The sequence below is a fragment of the Pristiophorus japonicus genome, chromosome 2 (assembly GCF_044704955.1).
Source record: "Pristiophorus japonicus isolate sPriJap1 chromosome 2, sPriJap1.hap1, whole genome shotgun sequence".
NCBI lineage: Eukaryota > Metazoa > Chordata > Chondrichthyes > Pristiophoridae > Pristiophorus > Pristiophorus japonicus.
In genome coordinates this window covers 46,903,523-46,926,988 of record NC_091978.1, presented here as the reverse complement: position 1 = coordinate 46,926,988, position 23,466 = coordinate 46,903,523, and the positions used below count along the sequence as shown (strand labels likewise).

The 23,466-nt window shown below is 41.9% G+C and overlaps 1 protein-coding gene and 1 non-coding gene across 6 annotated transcripts in view; one reads left to right on the top strand and one right to left on the bottom strand.

Annotated features, from left to right (window-relative positions):
• Positions 1–23,466, bottom strand: part of ark2n (arkadia (rnf111) N-terminal like PKA signaling regulator 2n) — a 95,886-nt gene that overhangs the window by 56,327 nt on the left and 16,093 nt on the right. For 3 of the 5 annotated variants that reach the window (XM_070866933.1, XM_070866935.1, XM_070866930.1), the window contains exons 2-3: positions 14,099–14,222; positions 7,572–8,416 (exon numbers count right to left, since the gene is read on the bottom strand). In XM_070866933.1, the coding sequence (XP_070723034.1) occupies positions 7,572–8,313 (742 nt within the window). In that variant the 5' untranslated portion in view covers positions 8,314–8,416; positions 14,099–14,222. Of the gene's footprint in view, positions 1–7,571; positions 8,417–14,089; positions 14,223–23,466 lie in introns of all 5 variants that reach the window. The other 2 variants (XM_070866931.1, XM_070866932.1) reach the window with 2 other exon arrangements.
• Positions 10,121–10,201, top strand: trnas-aga (transfer RNA serine (anticodon AGA)). The gene has a single exon. It is a non-coding gene; the product is annotated as a tRNA-Ser (tRNA).

The window sequence follows — 23,466 nt, the reverse complement described above, 5'->3', positions numbered from 1 at the left end:
TTGATTGCGTGCAGTTTGTACAGATGTAGGTAGTTACAAAAAGAGATATAGACAGACTAAGTGAGTGTGGGGAAATATAGCGTTCACTTTAGATCTGAGAAAGACACAGATTATTTTCTGGATGGTGAGACTAGGAGCTGTGGCAGAGTAATGAGATTCAGGTGCTCACATACACAAATCGTTAGAAGCTAGTTCACAGGTACAAAACAGAATCAAAAATATTAATGGAAGGTTGGCCTTTATCTCAAGGCGGTTGGAATACAAAAGGAAGCAAGTAATTCTTCTGTTGTACAATCTTGGTTAGACAACCATGTGGAGGACTACATTCAGTTTTGGGCACCAATCTTCAGGAAAGATAAGAGGGTGAAGCATAAATGCATCAGAATGATACTTGGGCTTAAAGGGTCACATCATGAGGGAAAGTTGCACAAACTTGGTTTGTAATCCTTTTGAGTTTGGGTTGAGGGGTGATAAAAATTGAGGTCTTTAAAATGATATAGGAATTTGACAGAAAAAACATTGTCTCTGGTGGGAGAATTCAGAACAAAAGGGCATAATCTTAAAATTTGAGCTAGGCCTTTTTGGAGTGAAATCAGGAAGCATTATTTAACACACAGATAGTGGAACTCTAGAACTCGCTCCCCAAAAGGCTGTGGGTGCTGGGTCAAGTGAAAAGTTAAAAACTGAGAGATAGATTTTTGTTGGTTAAGGGTATTAAGGGTTATAGAGTAAAGGGAAGTAAATAGAGTTGAGGTACAAACCACCCACAATCTAACTGAATGGCAGAAGAGGCTTGAAGGTTAAATGCTCCTTCTCCGATAGACTCAGTTGACATAAAACCAGAGCCTTATGTATTTGTGAGCAGAGCAAATTAGTTACAGTATGAATTGTTGGTTTGTCCTCAGTCTGGAAATTAAATGTGCTCCCAACACTGATGAATCAACAGCTGTAAATGTCTGTCTCAATTTGGATGGTTTACATTTAACATATGCATCACAAACAGCCTGACACTAATAAAAAGAGAAAATGCTTGAAATACTCAGCAGGTCAGGCAGCATCTGTGGAGAGAGAAACAGAGTTAATGTTTCAGGTTGATAGCCCTCCGTCAGAACTGGAAAAAATGAGAGCTGTAACAGGTTTTTAAGCAAGTGTAGGGGCAGGGAAAGGGGGTGGGGAGAAAAGAACAAAAGGGAAGCTCGGTGATAGGATGGAAGGCAAGAGAGATTAAAAGACAAAAGGAGATGGTAATGGGACAAGATGAGGTAATGACTCTAGATGAGGTATAAATGGGAATGGCAGAATCATCAACAGCTGCCACGTGAGAGAGAGAGCCTGACACTGTGCTCATTGTCCTGTCCAGAGTATTTTCTCATAGAATGATACAGCACAGGAGGCCATTCGGTCTGTCGCGACGGTGTCGGCGCTTTGAAAGAGCTACTGAATTAGTCCCACTCCCTCACTCTTTACCCTTAGCCTTGCTCATTTTTCCTTTTCAGTGTCAGCCAATGGCTCAGTTGGTAGCACCCACGCCTCGGAGTCAAAAGGTTGTGGGCTCAAGTCCTACTCCAGACACTTGAGCATAAAAATCTAGGCTGACACTCCAGTGCATTGCTGAGAGAATCATAGAAATTTACAGCCATTCGACACATCATGTCCATGCCAGCCGACAAAGAGCTACCCAGCCTAATCCCACTTTCCAGCTCTTGGTCCGTAGCCTTGTACGTTACGGCACTTCAAGTGCATATCCAAGTTCTTTTTAAATATGGTGAGTGTTTCTGTCTCTACCACCCTTTCATGGTGAGTTTCAGACCCGCACCACCCTCTGGGTGAAAAAAAATCTCCTCAAATACCCTCTAAAGCTCCTACCAATTACTTTAAATCTATGCCCCCTGGTTGTTGGCCCCTTTGCTAAGGGAAATAGGTCCTTCCTATTCAGGCCCCTCATATTTTTATAAACCTCAATTAGGTCTCCCCTCACCCATCCTCTGTTCCAAAGAAAACAACCCCAGCCTATCCAAGCTTTCCTCATAGCTAAAATTCTCCAGTCCAGGCAACATCCTTGTAAATTTCCTCTGTACCCTCTCTAGTGCAATCACATCCTTCCTGTAATGTGGTGACCAGAACTGTTTGCAGCACTCTAGCTGTGGCCTAACTAGTGTTTTATACAGTTCAAGCATAACCTCCATGCTCTTATATTCTTTGTCTCAGCTAATAAAGGCAAGTATCTTGTATGCCTTCTTAACCACCTTATCTACCTGGCCTGCTACCTTCAGGGATCCGTGGACCTGCACTCCAAGGTCCCTTTGTTCCTCTACACCTCTCAGTGTCCTACCATTTATTGTGTATTCCCTTGCCTGGTTAGCCCTCCCAAATGCATTACCTCACACTTCTCCAGATTGAATTCCATTTGTCACTGTTCTGCCCACCTGACCAGTCCATTGATATAGTCCTGCAGTCTACAGCTGTCTTCTTCGTTATTAACCACACAGCCAATTTTTGTATCATCTGCAAACTTCTTAATCAGACCCCCTACATTCAAGTCTAAATCAGTACTGAGTCCTGCAGAACCCCACTGGAAGCACACAAAAACACCCATCGACTTCCAGTCACAAAAATACCAATCGGCCTTTGCTTCCTGCCTCTGAGCCAATTTTGGATCCAAGTTATCACTTTGCCCTGTATCCCATGGGCTTCTACTTTCGTGACCAGTCTGCCATGTGAGACCTTATCAAAAGTCTTGCTAAAATGCATATACACTACATCAAACGCACTACCCTCATTAACCTTTCTTGTTACCTCCTCAAAAGTTTTAATCTGGTCAGACAAGACCTTCCCTTAACAAATCCATGCTGACTGTCCTTGATTAATCCTCATCTTTCTAAATGAAGATTTATCCTGTCCCTCAGAAATGTTTCCAATAATTTTCCCTCCATTGACATTAGGCTGACTGGCCTGTAATTACTCGCTCTATCTCTTTCTCCCTTTTTAAACAATGGTACAATGTTAGCAGTCCTTTGGCACCACACCTGTAGCCAGAGAGGATTGGAAAATGGTGGCTAGAGCTTCTGCTATTTCCTCTTTTGCTTCTCTTAACAGCCTGGGATTCATTTCATCCGGGCCTGTGAATTTATCCACTTTCAAAGATGCTAAATCCCTTAATACTTCCTCTCTCACTGTTTATTTCAGCTAATATTTCGCACTCCTCCTCCCTGATTGCAATGTCTATATTGCCCCTCTCTTTCGTGAAAAAAAAACGCAAAGTATTCTAAGAACCATACGCACTTCTTTAGCCTCCACACACACATTAGTTTTAAGGTCTCTAATAGGCCCTACTCTTCCCCCTGCTCCTAATGTATTTATAAAATATCTTTGGGTTTTCCTTGATTTTACTTGCCAATATTTTTTCATGCTCTCTCTTTGCTTTCCGAATTACCTTTTTAATTTCATCTGCACTTTCTATACTCCTCTAGGATTTCTATAGTATTGAGCCCTCAGTATCTGTCATAAGACTCCCTTTTTTCTTTCTCCTACTCTATATGCCCCATGACATCCAGAGGGCTCTAGAATTGTTAGTCCCATCCTTTTTCTTAAGGGAACATACTTGCTCTGAACCCTCACAACCTCCTCCTTGGAATGCCTCCCACTGCTCTGACACTGATTTAACATCAGAGAGACTTAAGCTGCTCTGTCGGAGGCACCGTCTTTCAGATGAGACGCTAAACCGTGTGAACGTAAAAGATCCCAAGGCACTATTTCGAAAAAGAGCAGGGGAATTATTCCCGGAGTCCTGGCCAATATTTATCCCTCAACCAACATCAGTAATTCAGATTGTCTGATCATTATCACATTGCTGTTTGAGAGAGCTTGCTGTATACAAATTGGCTGCCACGTTTCCTACATTACAATAGTGACTACACTTTAAAAAGTACTTCATTGGCTATATAGCTCTTTGGGACATCCGGTGGTTGTGAAAGGCATTATATAAATGCAAATCTTTCTTTATTCATCCAATTCTGTTTTGAAAGCTATTATTGAATCTGCTTCCACCATCCTTTCCAGCAGTGAATTCCAGATCATAACATCGCTACAACCTTCTCTGCTCTAAAGAGAACAATCCCAGTTTCTCTAATTTCTCCTGGTAACATTCTAGTAAATCTCCTCTATACCCTCTCCAAGGCCTTGACATCATTCCTAAAAGTGTTGTGCCCAGAACTGAACACAATACTTCAGCTGAGCCCTAACCAGTTTTTTTTTTAAATAAAGGGTTAGCATAACTTTCTTGCTTTAGTTACTCTATGCCTCTATTCGTAAAGCCAAGGATCCCATATGCCTTTTTAACAGCATTGTCAACTTGTCCTGCCAGTCCCTCTGTTCCTGCATCCCTTTAACATTGTACTATTTCGTTTATATTGTCTCTCCTCATTTTCCTACAAAAAATAATCACTTCACACTTCTGTCAAATTTCATCTGTCATACGTCTACCCATTTCATCCGTCTGCCTAGGTCCTCCTGAGATCTGTTACTATCCTCCTCGCTGTTTACTACATTTCCAAGTTCCGTGTCATCTGCAAACTTTGAAATTATGTCCTGTATACCCAAGTCCAGGTCATTAATATACATCAAAAAGAGAAGTGGTCCCTGGGGGACACCATTGCACATTTTTCTCCAGTATGCTAATGCAGTTACAATAAAAGCAGCTTTACATAATGGGATTTCCCCATTTCACAATTTTGCAATCAAGTTACCAGAGAGCTTCAGTTACAAGAAATGTGCAAAACCAAATCCAATCCATATTTGTCATTACCATTTGCAACCAGGCTCATCAAACACTGCAAATATGTTTTAAAAAAACAAGACTGCACAAATTGAAAGAAACAGCAATGAGTGGAGAAAATAAAACAAGATAGTTGGATGCTATTACTGTATTCTGAAAATGTGGGTATCATTTGACTCAAAGCAATAATCCCATATACAAGAACCAATATATTTAAGGTGGCGATATAGACAGATTTTTGAATGATAAGAGAATAAAGGGTTATGGGGAACGGGCAGGGAAGTGGAGTTGAGGCCAAGGTCAGATCAGCCATGATCTTATTGAATGGCGGAGCAGGTTCGAGGGGCCAAATAGCCTACTCCTGCTCCTATTTCTTATGTTCTTATGTAATCCGGCTTCAGAGCACTCCTTAAAAAAAAAATCAACTACCCTTTATTCTATATATTTCATATTAAAGCAAATGTAAAGAATTGCTCGCACTTGGCTGCCCTCCCAATCAGACACTATGTTTCTGTGCCATGTCTAGGTTGAAGTAAGCTTGAAGTACTGAGACATAAAATCTCTGGACCCAACTCAATGCACCTATCATTCCATGCTGCTCACAATAGCAAAAAGAATGTCTCAGCCAGAGCTTACCGAGGTGCTTTAACATGAATAGTTCGTCCACCGTGCCAACTTTCTTCCCTTAACTTCTTTTTTAAAAGGCATTGACTCCTTGTTGGGATACCTCACAAAGTTAGCATTATTCATGTGAATAGTTGACAGATTATGGGGGCATAACATCCGAGCTTCAGCTAGCATGTGCTTGATATGCAAACAAACTTCCAACAGGGATCGCCAGATAGCAAGTAGCTCAGGAACATTTTTCCCTTCTCTAACCCAGGGATGCTGAGGCTTTTTATAGCGACCCTGTTCCTGGCCCAGCTAAGAACAGCTAATTCAGCACGGATTAGAGACCAAACATGGGTCATTTATGGTCTGCATGGCCTAGCTACAAATTGGATAAACTCACTGAGCTGTCTATTCTGCTGAACAAACTAATAAGGTGCAGTACGGCACACAAGAAATCAAAATCTTGCTGTGGTAAATGTGGTCAAATACAGTAAAATTAAAACTGCTTGGGGGTAAAAAAGATGGATATTTAGGTACACTGGACAGATTAAGAATCTAAGCTAATGTTACACTATAAGCAATCATACATATCTGAGCAATGTCCATCTCATTTAGGAGACTCATCCAGATTTCACTTGTCATTCATGGAAACAATACCCATTTTCTCCTCTGTACTGCCACTTATCATTGGTGCAATGATGGACACAAAATCAGAACAGATTGTACGTTGATTTTGCGCCACAATTTCATTCAACGTCAGCAACCTGACGTCATCGGGTCTGCAATGCAACCCATTCTCAGTAACAAAATGCCAACGTTGAGGTGCTTGCCTTACAAACAATGTGAATTAACACTAGCAGTTTACCGTTAAATGCTGTGACCCAGCTATTCCTACAGGAGTCACAATTAGTTTTCCTCTTGCCCACATCCTAAAGTCAGTCCTAGTTATAGATTTATACTACAGATTGAACCTCACTTATCCGGAACCCTCGGGACCTGGCCTATTCTGGATAAGGGATTTTTCCAGATAAGGGGTGGTCATGTTAAACTGGATTGTACAGGTACTGAACAAGGGGATATCGAGGTTAGCTGGTTTGGGGCTGGGAGTGCGGCAGAGATCATGGGGGGGCGTGGAGGGGCGGGGTCGATGGATTGCGGGGTCATGCCAGCGATTGCGGGAGTCGGCAGGAAAGAAGGACTTCAATTTGTTCACGTCCGAGTTGTGCGCATGCGCCACACGAAGGAGGCCGGGAATGGCTCCGGACGAGGGGTGGTTCTGGATAAGGGAGGTTCAACCTGTACACCACCACCAAATTACTGACTGTGACCCAAGATTAAATTCCAGGAGCGGTGTAATTGTTTAAAATTATGCAGGAAGTTATTTTTATAAAATTAAATCAGCATTCTAGAGGGCGATTGTATGCAGAAAACAGAAGCTCGCCAAGAAAATGCTGGAGTCAATGAGTGAGATTTTTAGTAAAGCTCTACTGCACTGCAATTCTTGAGAAACAATTAAAACCTTCTATTCCCCATGAATATTTTTACACATCTTACATCCAACTGAGGCTGTGGCTTCTACCATTTTATAATATGGAGCAGAAAGGTCTTCCTTCCAACTGCACAGATTAGAATGGTACTACATCTGATCCAACATAATTTAGATGCTTGCTTTCAAAACTGAAGTGTTTTTTTAAACAATGGTTCCATTTAATATGCACTTCATTCATCAAAAGCCAAAAACTTGTCACATTATCAAACATGTCAAGGGAGATTGAGGCTTATAGCAACAGTACTACTTGGTGTTTTCTCCCCCAAGTGAGGTAGGGAAAGGAAATTTGTTCAAATTAAAGCAGGGGATCAAAAGATTATAGAGTTGGTAGGGGAACTATGATAGAACATGGGACTCTCAAAGGAGTGAGCTTGACTAGCTATTTCTCCTTTCAGATTTTCTTATGTTCTATGTATGGGACGGGAAACCAAAACTGGGTGGCTAGGCTGTTATCAAGAACATGTTTAATACAAACCTATATATTGCTTTATGACAGTTATAACGTTATGTTTAGTTTCTAAAGCATTCACCTAAAACCAGGAGGAGGTTAACAGAGAAACTACACAGGTCACCAAGTTACTGCTTTTTTCTTTCATGGGTTTTTAAATCATTGCTGTAAACAATGTTTGTAAATACCTCGAATCTCTGCGCTAATCGTCCTCTTGCCATTTCCAGAAACCTCATCCTCTGATGAACTTGTGCTGGAGTCACACGTCAAGTCACTATCACTCGTACTGCTGTCCTGCAGCAACGTGTACTTCTTCCGAGCTGCTGCTTCACGTTTCTGCCGTAGCAATCGTATCCGTTCCTTTTGCTTCTGGGTTCGAACCTTTGATACACGGCCGTTTTGCTTGTCATTTGATGAGCGGTTCTTTTTAGGAGCCATGGTTGATGTTTCACTCTCAGATCTGGATCGGCGTGATTTTCTGCCGACTGCAGGACCGGATCCTCCCGAAGGATCCTCGTCCACAGCCACATTTGCCTGAGGTGCCTCATTTTCCTCTACGGATGAAAGAGTGTCAGAGTCTGCCAAATGACCACTGGAAGAAGGGGAAACCATGCACTGATTAGAAGAGTCACTGTCATAGGTGCGGCCAGGTGTTTGCTTATCGCTATCTGCAGAGGGAAGCTGGGATTCAGAACAGTCTTGTCCAAGTTCCATCAACAAACAAGGCTCAGCAGATAGCCCACTTGGTTTCAGTGGACGATCATTATCCTCTTTTCTCAATTTGGCTGCTGAGGTCTCTTTCTGAAATGACCCATCATTTTCCTTGCAGGCGTCACCAACTTTTGACTCAATACCTTTTGTTGAAGCCTCAGCTTCCTCCAGACCGTCCTGGGAAGAGAAGTCTGCCTTCTCTGCTGCTTCCATCTTCATGTCACTTAGTTCTCGAGCACTCTCTATCAAAGACCATAGAGCACAGAGAGTATCAGGACTGAAGATGCACGCTCAATTAAAGATTTAAAGAATCTGGGGAAACCTAAAGAGAACAGAGAATTCATTAGTCAAGGTAAATAGCAAATAGAGAATTTTTCATTAGTCCAATCTGTTTCTATCTGCCCACTGTACACTTAGTCGTGACAGAACATTATTTTAATATGACAAATGGGGAAACCCATCACCCTGTTTAAGAAATGCATAGAAAAGGTTTCTATTTGCCTGATCTCCGCAGACTCATACCCCATTAATCTAAGCTCAGATTCTGTCTATTTTTATACTGTTTTTAACTTTGGATTCCAGGAGCCGGCTCCCAGCATTGGTGCTGTTAAATCAGAAGACTTGTAGATTCAGTTTTATCTGGGTCCAAGAGTAGCTACATGTGAAGATTGGTAAGAACCAAGGCTTAGGGTTTCTCCTCCCCCCATCCCCCCCTTCCCCTGCAATATGTTTAAAAATGTGAATAGATTTGATATATATGCATAGATTTGCAATTTTGCTTACTGACCACTGTATGTACACGATGTAAATCACTTCTTTTTGGAGGTAATTGTGAAATAATGCTTTGTGGTTTTTCCAGAGTAAAACAAATTGAAGAAACATTGTTAGTTTAAATTCAGTCTTTTGTTTGACAGACTACAATTTCATTGGGTGTAACAGGAGTTAAAAGAAAATCTGGACGAGCAGGGAAGAGAGTTGATTTGAGAGCAGAAACACACGAAGAGCATTTCCAACCCGTCCCTTTATCCAACAGTTTTCTCTGCTCTTAAGAACATAAGAACATAAGAATTAGGAACAGGAGTAGGCCATCTAGCCCCTCGAGCCTGCTCCGCCATTCAATAAGATCATGGCTGATCTGGTCGTGGACTCAGCTCCACTTACCCGCCCTCTCCCCGTAACCCTTAATTCCCTTATTGCTTAAAAATCTATCTATCTTTGACTTGAAAACATTCAATGAGCCGGCCTCAACTGCTTCCTTGAGCAGAGAATTCCACAGATTCACAACCCTCTGGGAGAAGAAACTATTTCTCAACTCGGTTTTAAATTGGCTCCTCCGTATTTTGAGGCTGTGCCCCCTAGTTCTAGTCTCCCCCACCAATGGAAACAACCTCTCTGCCTCTATCTTGTCTATCCCTTTCATTAGTTTAAATGTTTCTATAAGATCACCCCTCATCCTTCTGAACTCCAAGGAGTAAAGACCCAGTCTACTCAATCTATCATCATAAGGTAACCCCCTCATTTCTCGAATCAGCCTAGTGAATCGTCTCTGTACCCCTTTCAAAGCTAGTATATCCTTCCTTAAGTAAGGTGACCAAAACTGCACGCAGTACTCCAGGTGCGGCCTCACCAATACCCTATACAGTTGCAGCAACATCTCCCTGCTTTTGTACTCCATCCCTTTCGCAATGAAGGCCAACATTCCATTTGCCTTCCTGATTACCTGCTGCACCTGCAAACTAACCTTTTGGGGACTGGAGTGCATCATCACGCCCGGCAACCAAATTTTAATTTGATTTTACGTTTTAAAGTTTAATTTGTTTTAATTGCCGGTGCTTTTAGTGTCCCCTTCCCTTTTATAGGGGGCACTGGGGAAAAATTGTGATTTTAGTGCCCCAAAAAAAAAAAACACAAAAAAAAACCCCAAAAAAAGGAAAAAAAGGGCCTTGTAAATGTCTGGTGTGTCACCCAGGTCGGGTGGCACGGTTTAATGTTTTATGTTTTGCAGGTAGACTCTAAAAGAGTTTCAGTAGTCGTGGCCGAGTGGTGAAGGCGACGGACTAGAATTCCATTGGGTTATCCCGCGCAGGTTCGAATCCTGCCGACTACGATTCTCAGCATTTTCCTAAAAGAGTTTCATGCACAAGGACCCCCAGGTCCCTCTGCACCACAGCATGTTGTAATTTCTCCCCATTCAAATAATATTCCCTTTTACTGTTTTTTTTCCCCGAAGGTGGATGACCTCACACTTTCCGACATTGTATTCCATCTGCCAAACCTTAGCCCATTCGCTTAACCTATCCAAATCTCCTTGCAGCCTCTCTGAGTCCTCTACACAACCCGCTTTCCCACTAATCTTAGTGTCATCTGCAAATTTTGTTGCACTACACTCTGTCCCCTCTTCCAGGTCATCTATGTATATTGTAAACAGTTGTGGTTCCAGTACTGATCCCTGTGGCACACCACTAACCACTGATTTCCAACCGGAAAAGGACCCATTTATCCCGACTCTGCTTTCTGTTCGCCAGCCAATTCTCTATCCATGCTAATACATTTCCTCTGACTCCGCGTACCTTTATCTTCTGCAGTAACCTTTTGTGTGGCACCTTATCGAATGCCTTTTGGAAATCTAAATATACCACATCCATCGGTACACCTCTATCCACCATGCTTGTTATATCCTCAAAGAATTCCAGTAAGTTAGTTAAACATGATTTCCCTTTCATGAATCCATGCTGCGTCTGCTTGATTGCAGTATTCCTATCCAGATGTCCCGCTATTTCTTCCTTAATGATAGTTTCAAGCATTTTCCCCACTACAGATGTTAAACTAACCGGCCTATAGTTACCTGCCTTTTGCCTGCCCCCTTTTTTAAACAGAGGCGTTACATTAGCTGCTCTCCAATCCGCTGGTACCTCCCCAGAGTCCAGAGAATTTTGGTAGATTATAACAAATGCATCTGCTATAACTTCCGCCATCTCTTTTAATACCCTGGGATGCATTTCATCAGGACCAGGGGACTTGTCTACCTTCAGTCCCATTAGTCTGTCCAGCACTACCTCCCTAGTGATAGTGATCATCTCAAGGTCCTCCCTACCCACATTCCTATGACCAGCAATTTTTGGCATGGTTTTTGTGTCTTCCACTGTGAAGACGGAAGCAAAATAATTGTTTAAGGTCTCAGCCATTTCCACATTTCCCATTATTAAATCCCACTTTTCATCTTCTAAGGGACCAACATTTACTTTAGTCACTCTTTTCCGTTTTATATATCTCTGTAAAAGCTTTTACTATCTGTTTACCTTCGTAATCTATCTTCCCTTTCTTTATTGCTTTTTTAGTCATTCTTTGCTGTTGCTTAAAATCTTCCCAATCCTCTAGTTTCCCACTAATCTTGGCCACCTTATACGCATTGGTCTTTGATTTGATACTTTCCTTTATTTCTTCTCACCAATTTAACTATACCCATAAGTCACTGCTCTTGATGGAGAGGTAGTCGTTGTAAAAAATTTCACATTCAAGAACTTTAAAAATCCTACTTTACAGTTAATTGTGATTCTAAGTAACAGCTTGTTGTAACGCTGCAGCAGGTCAGAAGGTTGATAGTTTGACATTGAAGCCACATGTTTCATTCCGAGCCCTTTCAAAACTGAAAAATAAGCTTTCTTCACAGCAGGTGACTAAAGGACACTTTATGCAAAACAGAAAAGGGAAGCAGTGCCTGGATTGAATTGAAGCAGTGCCTGGATTGAATTCACCGATTACATAAATAGACAAGTTTATCAGGTATTTCTTGTTCCTTTGGTCTAAACTTTGTGTGTCATATTTTTATTCATTCTCAGGATGTGGATGTCATAGGCAAGCTGGCATTTCTTAACCATCCCTACTTGCCTGCAAAGCAGTTTGATACAAGTGACTGGTTTGCTAGGCCAGTTCAGTGGGCAGTTAAGGGTCAATTACATTGATGTGGGACTGGAGTCACATATAGACCAGATTGGGCAGGTTTCCTTTGTTAAAGGACATCAGTGAACCAATCTGGTTTTTAAGACAATTCGACAATAGGAAATAGTAGATGCATTGGTGGTCATTTTCCAAAATTCCATGGACAAAGGATTGGAGGGTAGCTAATGTAACCCCACTTTTTAAAAAAGGAGGGAGAGAAAACAGGGAATTATAGACCAGTTAGCTGGACATCAGTGGTGGGAAAATGCTGGAATCAATTATTAAAAGATGTAATAGCAGCGCATTTGGAAAGCAATGACAGGAGCGGTCCAAGTCAGCATGGATTTATGAAAGGGAAATCATGCTTTGAGGATGTAACTAGTAGAGTGGATAAGGGAGAACCAGTGGGTGTGGTGTATTTGGACTTTCAAAAGGCTTTTGACAAGGTCCCACACAAGAGATTGGTGTGCAAAATTAAGGCACATGGTATTGGGGGTAATGTATTGACGTGGATAGAGAACTGGTTGGCAGACAGGAAGCAAAGAGTGGGAATAAACGGGTCCTTTTCAGAATGGCAGGAAGTGACGAGTGGTGTACCGCAAGGTTCAGTGCTGGGACCCCAGCTATTTACAATATACATCAATGATTTGGACGAAGGAATTGAATGTAATATCTTCAAGTTTGCAGATGACACTAAGCTGGGTGGCAGTGTGAGCTGTGAGGAGGATGCCAAGAGGCTGCAGGGTGACTTGGACAGGTTAGGTGAGTGGGCAAATGCATGGCAGATGCATTATAATGTGGATAAATGTGAAGTTATCCACTTTGGTGGCAAAAACCGGAAGGCAGATTATCTGAATGGTGACAGATTAGTAAAAGGGGAGGTGCAACGAGACCTGGGTGTCATGGTACATCAGACACTGAAGGTAGGCATGCAGGTACAGCAGGCAGTAAAGAAAGCAAATGGCATGCTGGCCTTCATAGCGAGAGGATTTGAGTATAGGAGCAGGGAGATCTTACTGCAGTTGAACAGGGCCTTGGTGAGACCACACCTTGAGTATTGTGTGCAGTTTTGGTCTCCTAATCTGAGGAAGGACATGCTTGCTATTGAAGGAGTGCAGCGAAGGTTCACCAGACTAATTCCCACGATGGCAGGACTGACATATGAAGAAAGACTGGATCGGCTAGGCTTATACTCACTGGAATTTAGAAGAATGAGAGGGGATCTCATAGAAACATATAAAATTATGACGGGACTGGGCAGGTTAGATGCAGGAAGAATGTTCCCGATGTTGGAGAAGTCCAGAACCAGGGGTCTTAGTCTAAGGATAAGGGGTAAACCATATAGGACCGAGATGAGGAGAAACATTTTCACCCAGAAAGTGGTGAATCTGTGGAATTCTCTACCACAGAAAGTTGTTGATGCCAGTTCGTTGGGTATATTCAAGAGGGAGTTAGATGTGGACCTTACGGCTAAGGGGATCAGGGGGTATGGAGAGAAAGCAGGAAAGGGGTACTGAGGTGAATGATCAGCCATGAACTCATTGACTGGCGGTGCAGGCTCGAAGGGCCGAATGGCCTACTCCTGCACCTATTTTCAATGTTTCTATGACAGCTTCATGGCTACTCACTTTTACTGATACCAGGTTTTTATTTCCAGATTTAAAAAAAGAATGAATTCAAATTCTCAAACTGCCACCATGGGATTTAAACTCTCATTCTTTGGATTATTAGTCCAGGCATCTGGATTACCAGTCCAATAACATTACCACTACACTACCATAACAAGTTATATGAGTTTCCACAATCCTTTCAACAGTACATGTACTTAACAATCTTGAAAAAAATACTCCTCCTGGGATTATCTTCAAGTTTAAAAGAAAACCCTGAAAGCTGGAGCCTTTTCTGAACAATAACCTTGAATGGACGAGGATGCTGAGGCAATAACCTCACAGTACTATTGTACATCATATTTATGGCCAAAGTAACCAATTTTCCATGGAGTCTAATGTAGAAACAAAAAATAACAAGAGCACAGAACTACAAACCCAAAACTTACTCCAGTTACCTAAAGTGAACAGGAATCTACCCAGTGGGAATGAATCGTACAGCAGCCCTAGAGGTACAGCCCAAGATCATTCTCATTTTGAGTTCCAACGAGATGAGAATGCAGGAACCATGGTCCAACAACCCTAGAACAAAGACAATTTTATTTGAGTGAGGTAAACCATTTTACAATTAAAGTAATGGAATGATATAAAGCTCACGGTTGAAATTTGTATTTCTGATTGGAAGCTGCCAAATATACCGATTAAAAAAAAACCTTCTTTATGCATCAATTTTTACCCCGCCCGCCACTCTCTCCTGAAGACTTCTCAACTGAGTTTATTCAATGGGCGTGCGAGTTCAGACACCAAGTGTTAGCAGACTGTATGTCCTTATTTGGCATCACAGTCCAGCTTACCTGTCCCCACTCAAAAGTCCACTTATGTGCACTTTCTACAGCAATCACTAACATGTTCAAAGGCAGAAAGCCGTGCTGATTTTCATATATAATTCTGTTTTAACACAACTATATATAACTATAACAAACTACAGCAATTTATATTTTAAAGAGGGAACTTTACCATAGGGCTACTTCAAAAAATCATTGTTTTGATTTGATTTTGAGTACTGCCATCTTTTGGTGGGATGGGTGGCAGCAGCAATGCTTGATACTATGCTCAACACCATCCAGGAATTAAGGCTAAATAAATGCATGGGAATTTAAGGCTCCCGAGTCAGTGAAGTTATTGATTGAATTTATTTCAGGCTCTTACACTGTTAGAACAGGCAAATCCTTTAAACAAATACACTTAATATCAGAATTGTTTAAACATTAAAAACCAGCAATTCATGTTAACAGAATTCTTAGTAACATCTTGATATTTGAAGGGTGAACCTGGATGGTGAGACTCGCTCCAGGAATAAAGTATTCAAGCTAAAAAGTGTGTTCAGTACTGTAAAGCCAATTTTATTAAAAAGATCATGGAGGAGAAATTTAGAATTCTTCCAAATATATCAATACATTCACAATGCCCTTATGAATTGGTACTGTCCTTTACATAAAGTCCCTGGATTAGGGTGGTTGAGAAATTAGACATATGGGACTGTGAGGTTGTATTCATATTGTAGCTACTGGTTGCAGAACTATATGCATGCTCGGCCATTAAATCTTAAATGTAAAGGAACGAGCAGGAGCATTTACACATTCAAAATATTTTAAACAATTCTGACAATGTATCAAGTGCCCAGGCGGTTTGGCACTGCACTGCAGTTATACCTCAACTGCACCATGACTCCAGAATAACACAAACTCTGAATATACGGCTTTGGTGTACAATGAAAGATGGAAATAATTCTAAACTTGGTGACACACCAGCAGAGAACTAGAAATGTACGCTATACACCTCCATTTTCAGTTAATCTGGAGAAATTATGCAACCATATCATATACAGACACAAAGTGAATAAATAAGAGTAGGGTAACTAATGGGGTTTTTCCCTTTTCGATTTGTGGCAAGGGGGCACAATCAGTATGTTTTTTGCGCATGTCAAATACAAGAGAAATGTAGAGAACAGAACATGGACTTCCAGTCATTATTGACCTCACAAAAGTATGAGACGGATTCTCAATAAACTTGGATTTTGGAAACTCTTGTCCAAGTTTGGATGTCTGGAAATGTACATCTGTATATGATTGGCAACTGCATGCTGGATGACCACTCTAATGTGGTCAAGCAAGGATATGACCAAAGATCTGAATGCAGGCGCAGACATCAAATTTCAAATATCTGGTTAGCTATTCAATTTGAACATTTTACACACTTCAATGAGAACATAAGAACATAAGAAAAAGGAGCAGAAGTAGGCCATTTGGCCCCTTGAGCCTGCTCCACCATTTAATAAGATCATGGATGATCTAATCATGGGTTCAGCTCCACTTCCCTGCCCGCTCCCCCTTATCGTTCAAAAACCTGTATCTCCATCTTAAATATATTCAATGACTCAGCCTCTACAGCTCTCTGGGGCAGAGAATTCCACAGATTTACAACCCTCCTCATCTCCGTTCTAAATGAGCGACCCCTTAATCTTAAACTATACCCCCTAGTTTTAGATTCCCCCACGAGGTTAGTAAGGAATTCATTTGCAAACTTTCTATCGGACAATGATGAAGCACTTGAAGTACACATCCAGGACCTGACTGTGGATAAATTTACACGAGTGGTGAAGAATGATGGCTTGCTCTCAACTTAAAGAAAAAGATGATTTATCAACTTGCAGTCAGTAAACAGTAGATCAAATGACTCATCATGGACAATACTGAACTAAATGCTGCAAAGGACTTCACCTATCTGAATATCACGCTGTTAAACACTGCTCATTGATTCAAGAAGTGTTTGCCACATCAAAAGTTAGTTTCTCTTTTCACAGGCTGAAAAAGCAGAATGGGATCAGGTCGCACACTAAATTCAAAGTCTATCACATATTAGTGATCTTGATTTTCTTCTATGGTTGTACTACCACAATGACATTTGAAGAATTCCATTAAGTTACACCTGCACCACCTCAGATATATTATGCACATCAACTGGCAAAACCACATCACCAATTGAGAGATGCTAAAATGTGCAAAATCAAAGTTTTGCAAATCCTAATGAAAGATCAGCTGAGTTTGTTTGGCTGGATGACGATTGACTCCCCAAGCGTATTCTGTAGTGTTGGGGGAGCTGATAATACTGGGGAAGATTCCCTCTAGATTGGAAACAAGCAAACATAAAACCCATCTTCGAAAAACAACATTTATACATTGCCTTCAACATAGAAAAGCATTCCAAGGCATGTCACAGAAGCATAATCAAACAAAAATGGATGCCAAGTCAACGGAGATATTCGGAGATGATCAAAAGTTTGGGCAAAGAGGTGGTTTAAGGAGGGTCCTGAAAGAGAAGGAGGTGGAGAGATTTAGGGAAGGAATTCCAAAGCATAGGATCTAGAGAGCTGAAGGCATGGCCGATAATAATGGTTGAAGCGAAGGGGGTTGCACAAGAAGCCAGAGTCGGAAGCAGCAGCTCCATCTTTGACCATAATCTTCTGCAACATTTCAGCAGTGTATTGTATCTTTCAATGAGATCACCTCTCATTCCTCTAAACTCGAGAATACAAGCCTAGTGTACTCAATCTCTCCTCATAGGGCAATCCCCTCATCCCAGAAACCTTTGTGCACTCCCTCTAACGCAAGTATGTCTTTCCTTAGATAAGGAGACCAGAACTGTACACAGTGCTCCAGGTGTCACCTCACCAATGCCCTGTATAATTGTAGTAAGACTTCTTTACTCTTGTACTCTAATCCCTTTGTAACAAAAGCTAACATACCATTTGCTTTCCTAATTGCTTGCTGTACCTGCATGTTAACTTTCTGTGATTCATGTACAAGGACACCCTGGTCCCGCTAAATACAAACATTTCCCAGTCTCTCGCCATTCAAAAATATTCTGCTTTTTTGTTTTTCCTACCAAAGTGGTAACTTCACACTTCCCCACATTGTATTCCATTTGCCATATTCTTGCCCACTCAGTCAACATGTCTATATCTCTCTGCAGCCTGTTTGTGTCCTCCTCACAGCTTACTATCCCACCTAACTTCGTGTCATCAGCAAACTTGGGATACATTACACTCAGTCCCATCACCTAATATAGATTGTAAATAGCTGAGGCCCAAGAACTGATCCTTGCGGTATCCCGCTAGTTACAACCTACCAACCCTAGGACTAGAGGAAGTTACAGAGATAATAATAACAACTTTTATTTATATAGCACCTTTAACGTAGTAAAACATCCCAAGACACTTCACAACAATTTTATAACACGTTAGATATTGACCATTGAGGGAAAGAGAGAAAAAGCGGGAGAAGTGTAAAGAGGTTAACGGCTCGGGTCTGAAGCCAAAATGCGCATGCAGATAGACACAGACAAAAAAAACTTAAAAAACTAAATTCAAATTACATTGTAAATAATACAATAAGGAGTATACAATAGTAAGTATAATAAAGATTAATTATAATTAAACAAAATTATATATCATAATTAAAGATGAAGTTAAAATTAGAAAATCAGCAATTGAAGCAAATTATTAGCTTTCAGTGATTTGAAAGTTATTAGCTTTCTTTAAGATTAATTCCCTGTCCAGAGAGGAAGGGACAAGGCCATGAACGGATTTGAACAGGATAACAATTTTAAACTTGAGCCATTGTGAGGACCAGGAGCCAATATAGGTCAGCGAGCTCAGGGGATGATGTGGGGTTAGTGCGGGATAGAGTGCTGGCAGCAGAGATTTGGGAAGCTGAAGTTAATGGAGGGTGGAGCCTGGGAGGCCGACGAGAAGAGCATTGGAATAGTCGAGTCTGAAGATGACAACGGCATGGATGAGAGTTTTGGTAGCAGATTGGCAGGGGCAGAGACTGGCAATGGTAGAGGTGGAAGTAGGTGGTATTTGTGATAGAAAGGATATGCATTTGGAAAATCCGCTCAGGGTCAAATAGGACGCTGAAGTTGCAAATCATCTGATTCAACATAACACAGTGGCTGGGAAGGGAAATGGAAACAGTGGCATGGGTACAGAGTTGTGCCTGAGGCCAAAGATGATTCCCAATGTTTAACTGGAGGAAATTGTGGCTCATCCAGAACTGGTGTTGGACAAGCAGTTTGACAATAGAGGCAGTGATGGGTGGCCTGGGTGTCCTTGTACACAAATCACTGAAAGTTAACATGTAGGTACAGCAAGCAATTAAAAAAGTAAATGGTACATTGGCCTTTATTACAAGATGAGTATAAAAATAAAGACATCTTACTGCAATTATATAGGGTCCTGGTGAGACCACACCTGGAGTATTGTGTAGTTTTGGACTCCTTACCTAAGGAAGGATATACTTGCCATGGAGGGAGTACAACAAAGGTTCACCAGACTGATTCCTGGGATGGGGTGATTGTCCTATGAAGAGAGATTGAGTAGGCTAGGCCTATATTCCCTAAAGTTTAGATGAGGAGTGATCTCATTGAAACATACAAAGTTCTTCCAGGACTTGACAGGGTAGATTGCAGGGAGGATGTTTCCTCTGGCTGGGAGTCTCAGTCTCAGAATAAGGGGTCGGTCATTTAGGAGAAGAAACTTCTTCACTCAGAGGGTTGTGAATCTTTGGAATTCTCTACCCCAGAGGGTTGTGGAGGCTCAGTCTTTTATATTCAAGACAGAGATTGATGCATTTTTGGATATTAAAGGGAATCAAGGGTTATAGGAGGGATAGTGCAGGAAAGTGGAGTTGAGGTAGAAGAGTGGTGGAGCAGGCTCGAGGGGCCGATGACCTACTCCTGCTCCTAATTCTTATGTTATTAAATGCTGGCCTTTCCAGGGACGGCCACACCCGCGAATGAATAAAGAAAAGGATCATGAGTCATAGGCAAATTATCTATGGGAAGAACTATTAAATAATCATTCCATTATGATAATCAGTGAGAGTTAGGCAGGCTAGCACCCTCACACACAAAGGGGCCAAGTTTCGGCCTGAGTTGCTCCTGATTTTTTGGAGCAACTGGTTTAGAATGGAGTATCTTAGAAATTTGAATTCTCGGCATTTAATTTGCTCCAGTTCTAGTTAGTTAGAACAGTTTCACTTTGGAACAGAATTTTATTTTCAAAAGGGGGCGTGTCCGGCCACTTACGCCTGTTTTCAAAGTTTAGGCAGTGAAAACTTACTCCAAACTAGCTTAGAATGGAGTAAGTGAAGATTTTTGTACGTTCGAAAAAACCTTGTCTACACTTTAGAAAATCAGGCGTAGGTTACAAATTAGGCGTAGGGAATGGGGGGTGGGAGGGAGGGGGGGCTAGGGTTTAAAGGGAAGTTTACAAACATTAAACACTTCAGTTTTACAAATAAAGAGCCATCATCAATAATAAATGATAAATACATCAATAAATCAACCAATAAAATCAATCAAAAAAAAATTAATAAATTTTTTTTTTTGAAAAATCAATATATAAAACATTTTCTACTTACCGACTGCAGCACCTGGAGTCCTCCAACAGCATGCTGGGATGCCCCCCCCCAGTGTGTCTCTGTCAGTGTCTCTATATCTCTGTTTGTGTGTGTGTGTGTGTGTGTGTGTGTGTGTGTCTCACTCTGTCTGTCAGTGTCTGTGTTTCTGACAGCGAGGGGAGGGGGAGGTGGTGGGAGGAGGGGGGTGGGGGGGAGGTGGAGGGGAGGGGAGGAGGAGGAGAAGGGGGGGGGGGGGGGGAGAGAGAGGAGGAGAAGGGAGAGAGGATGGAGGGAGGGAAGGAGGCTGAACGGCCGGGCCCAAGACTTCGGGCTGGATTTACAGGTAGGTGGGCGTCGGGGGATGGGGGGGGGGGGGGGGGGTGAGGGGTCGCGCAGAGGTCCCGGGGGGTGGGAGAGTCGCCGGGGGGGAGCAACGGTCGAGTCGGGTCGGGTGGGAGGAGCCTTATTCACGCAGCCCCAGTGAGGCCATTCGGCCAGGGCTAGGGGCTGCGTGCTTCAGGCCCCTCCCACAGTTTTGGGCGCCTGGAGCTACTGCACATGCGCGCCCACTGTAGCGCGCATGTGCAGAGGTCCCGGCACTGTTTTCAGTGCAGGGACCTGGCTCCGCCCCCTACAGCTCATGTTGCGCCGCGCCCGGCTCCAGAGGGCCTGCAGGGAGCCGAGAATAGGTAAGTTTTTTTTAGGCGCCCAGGTCCAGGCTGCACGTTTTAGGTGCGACCCGAAACTTGGGCCCAAAGAAGGCAAGACAGTTCCCTCAAGATTACAAGCTCTTGCAGCTAAAATTATGCATACCATAAGGCATTCCTTACAGTTTCTCCCAGATACACGAAGGAAAAAAAATGTTTACTCATTGCATACTAAAGATAAAGGTGTTTATGAATCATCAGTTTGCTCAAACAGACCTCATTCTACAGCAAGCATTGCAGGAAAATTCCACTTGGGAACTATTTAGAACAGATTTTTTTTTAAATGAATCACATTTATGAGTGAAAGCTCCCAATATCAATGCAGTGATGCCCACAGCCAGTTCTGATAGATACCAGAATTATATTGTGCAATGTAATTTTACTGTTTTAATATCAGCAATATATCTTTTTATTGAAGGGAAATTATATTTTACTTATACGCTACACAATTAAAGATAAATACATCTGAAGGGGGCGGGAGGGAGGAGAGAAAGGGTCATTCAGCCCAGCTATCTCTTTCTTCCATGCAGACATACAGATTACTCCTTTCACCCACCACTGCATTTGAAATTCATAGCCATTTCCCTTTTTCCTGCAGTCATAATTTAGCTTAAAGTAACACTCCCAATTTACCTTTGCTATTCCACTTAGTATGTTGTTTGTTCTCCACTCATTAATTTCCTTCCAAGGTTGAGGTGTCAAGAGTTTTCCTAGATTTTCTTGATAATTCAGTACTCTGACACTCGGAAAAGCATCCGGGAAGGCGCTGAACACAGAGTCGCTTCGCCGAGAGCAAGCTGAAGCCAAGCGTCGACAGTGGAAGGAGCGTGTGGCAACCCAGGCACCTCAACCTCCCGTTCCTTCAACCACCGTCTGCCCCACCTGTGACACGAGACTATAGGTCCCGCATTGGACTCTTCGGTCACCCGAGAACTTATTTCTAGTGTGGAAGCAAGTCATCCTCGACTCCGAGGGACTGCCTATGATGATGACGACTAGAGATCAGCCTTGTAATGAAAACTAGGTTACAAAGGAAACTACCTGCACACTCTGATTCTGAATGAACATGTTGGTGAGAGATGTGGAGAGAGCTCCCTTTATGACACTAAGTATTATGCGGTGTCTCAGATACCTAATTATATTTTATGCTTTAGGGATGTTCGAAAGCTTTGATGGGACACGTGGCCTTTTCTCACATCCTTGGGTCCCCTTATGCTGTAAACTGATTGACTAGCAAGAGCCTGGGAACGGAGACTTTGCAGTTTCTCTTGCTGCAACATTATGACAATGGGCAATGTGCATCACATCCTGCTCAGTGTGTTGAGGAGTAGAGTTTAACATAAAAAGGCAGATTACCCACATTGTTGCTTCTTCAAATGACAGACTCATTTACACGTCACAGGAATAGCATGAGTTTCATTTTGACCTGAAGCCACTCTAAACCAACTTCACAATAAAATTCCCAACCAAGCCAAAAATATATTGCAGAGTCTAAGAGAATGGTTGGGAATGATTTAGTGTATGTAAAACATGCCTTTATCATTAAAAGAATGAAGACAACCCTACAGGCCAGGCAATTTTCCTTCATAATTCAGCCACCCTTCATAGCATACCAAATTATTACTGAATGTAGAGGGAGGGTGCCTCTGCTGATGAACTCCAACTTTTGCTACCAAGATAGAGCAACCAATCACATTGTCTGCTGCATTTTCTAAATGTAAACAGTAATGTTTAAGGCGTTAAGAGTATTTCATGCAGCAGCTTTATGGACTTTAAAATGAAAACCTGATGGGGGGGTTACTTAAAAATAGCTATGGTCAAAACCAAGTCATGTTATTTCATAGGTCTTGGGAATTCAGGAGGTCCAGTGATTCTGCTTAACGTGACATCAGAATTTAAAAAGTCATGCTTAGCACATAGTTTCTGGGAAACTATCAGGATTGGCTATGTTCTTGCAATGTGTGCCGAATGGCCCAAAGAAAAATGCCCCTTCCATGTTGCCATTAAAGAAGTGTTATTAAACATTATAGACAACGTTGCGTTTATAGCACAGAAACAGGCCACTTGGACCAACTGGTCTATGCCAGCCTTTATACTCCACACAAGCCTCCTTCCACCCTTCTTCATCTAACTCGAGCAACATATCCTTCTATTCCTTTCTCCCTCATGTGCTTATCTAGCTTACCCTTAAATGCATCTATGCAATTCGCCTCAACTACTTCTTGTGGTAGCGAGTTCCATATTCTTACCACTCTTTGGACAAAGAACTTTCTCCTAAATTCCCTACTGGATTTATTAGTGACCAGCTTAAATTTATGCCCTCTCATTGTGGTCTCCTCTACAAATGGAAATATTTTCTCCATTTCACCCTATCAAACCCTTTCATTATCTTAATGACCTCTATTAGGTCACCCCTCAGCCTTCTCTTTTCTAAATAAAAGAGCCCCAGCCATTATAGTTATTACCTCTCACCCTTGCAATCTTTTTTGCATCTTATCCAATGCCTCTACATCCTTTATTATAATATGGAGACCAGAACTGTGCACAGTACTCCCAAGTCTAACCAAGGTTCTATAAAAGTTTAATATGACTTCTCTGCTTTTCAATTCTATCCCTCTCGAAATGAAGCCCAAGGCTTGGTTTGTTGTTTTTTTTTAA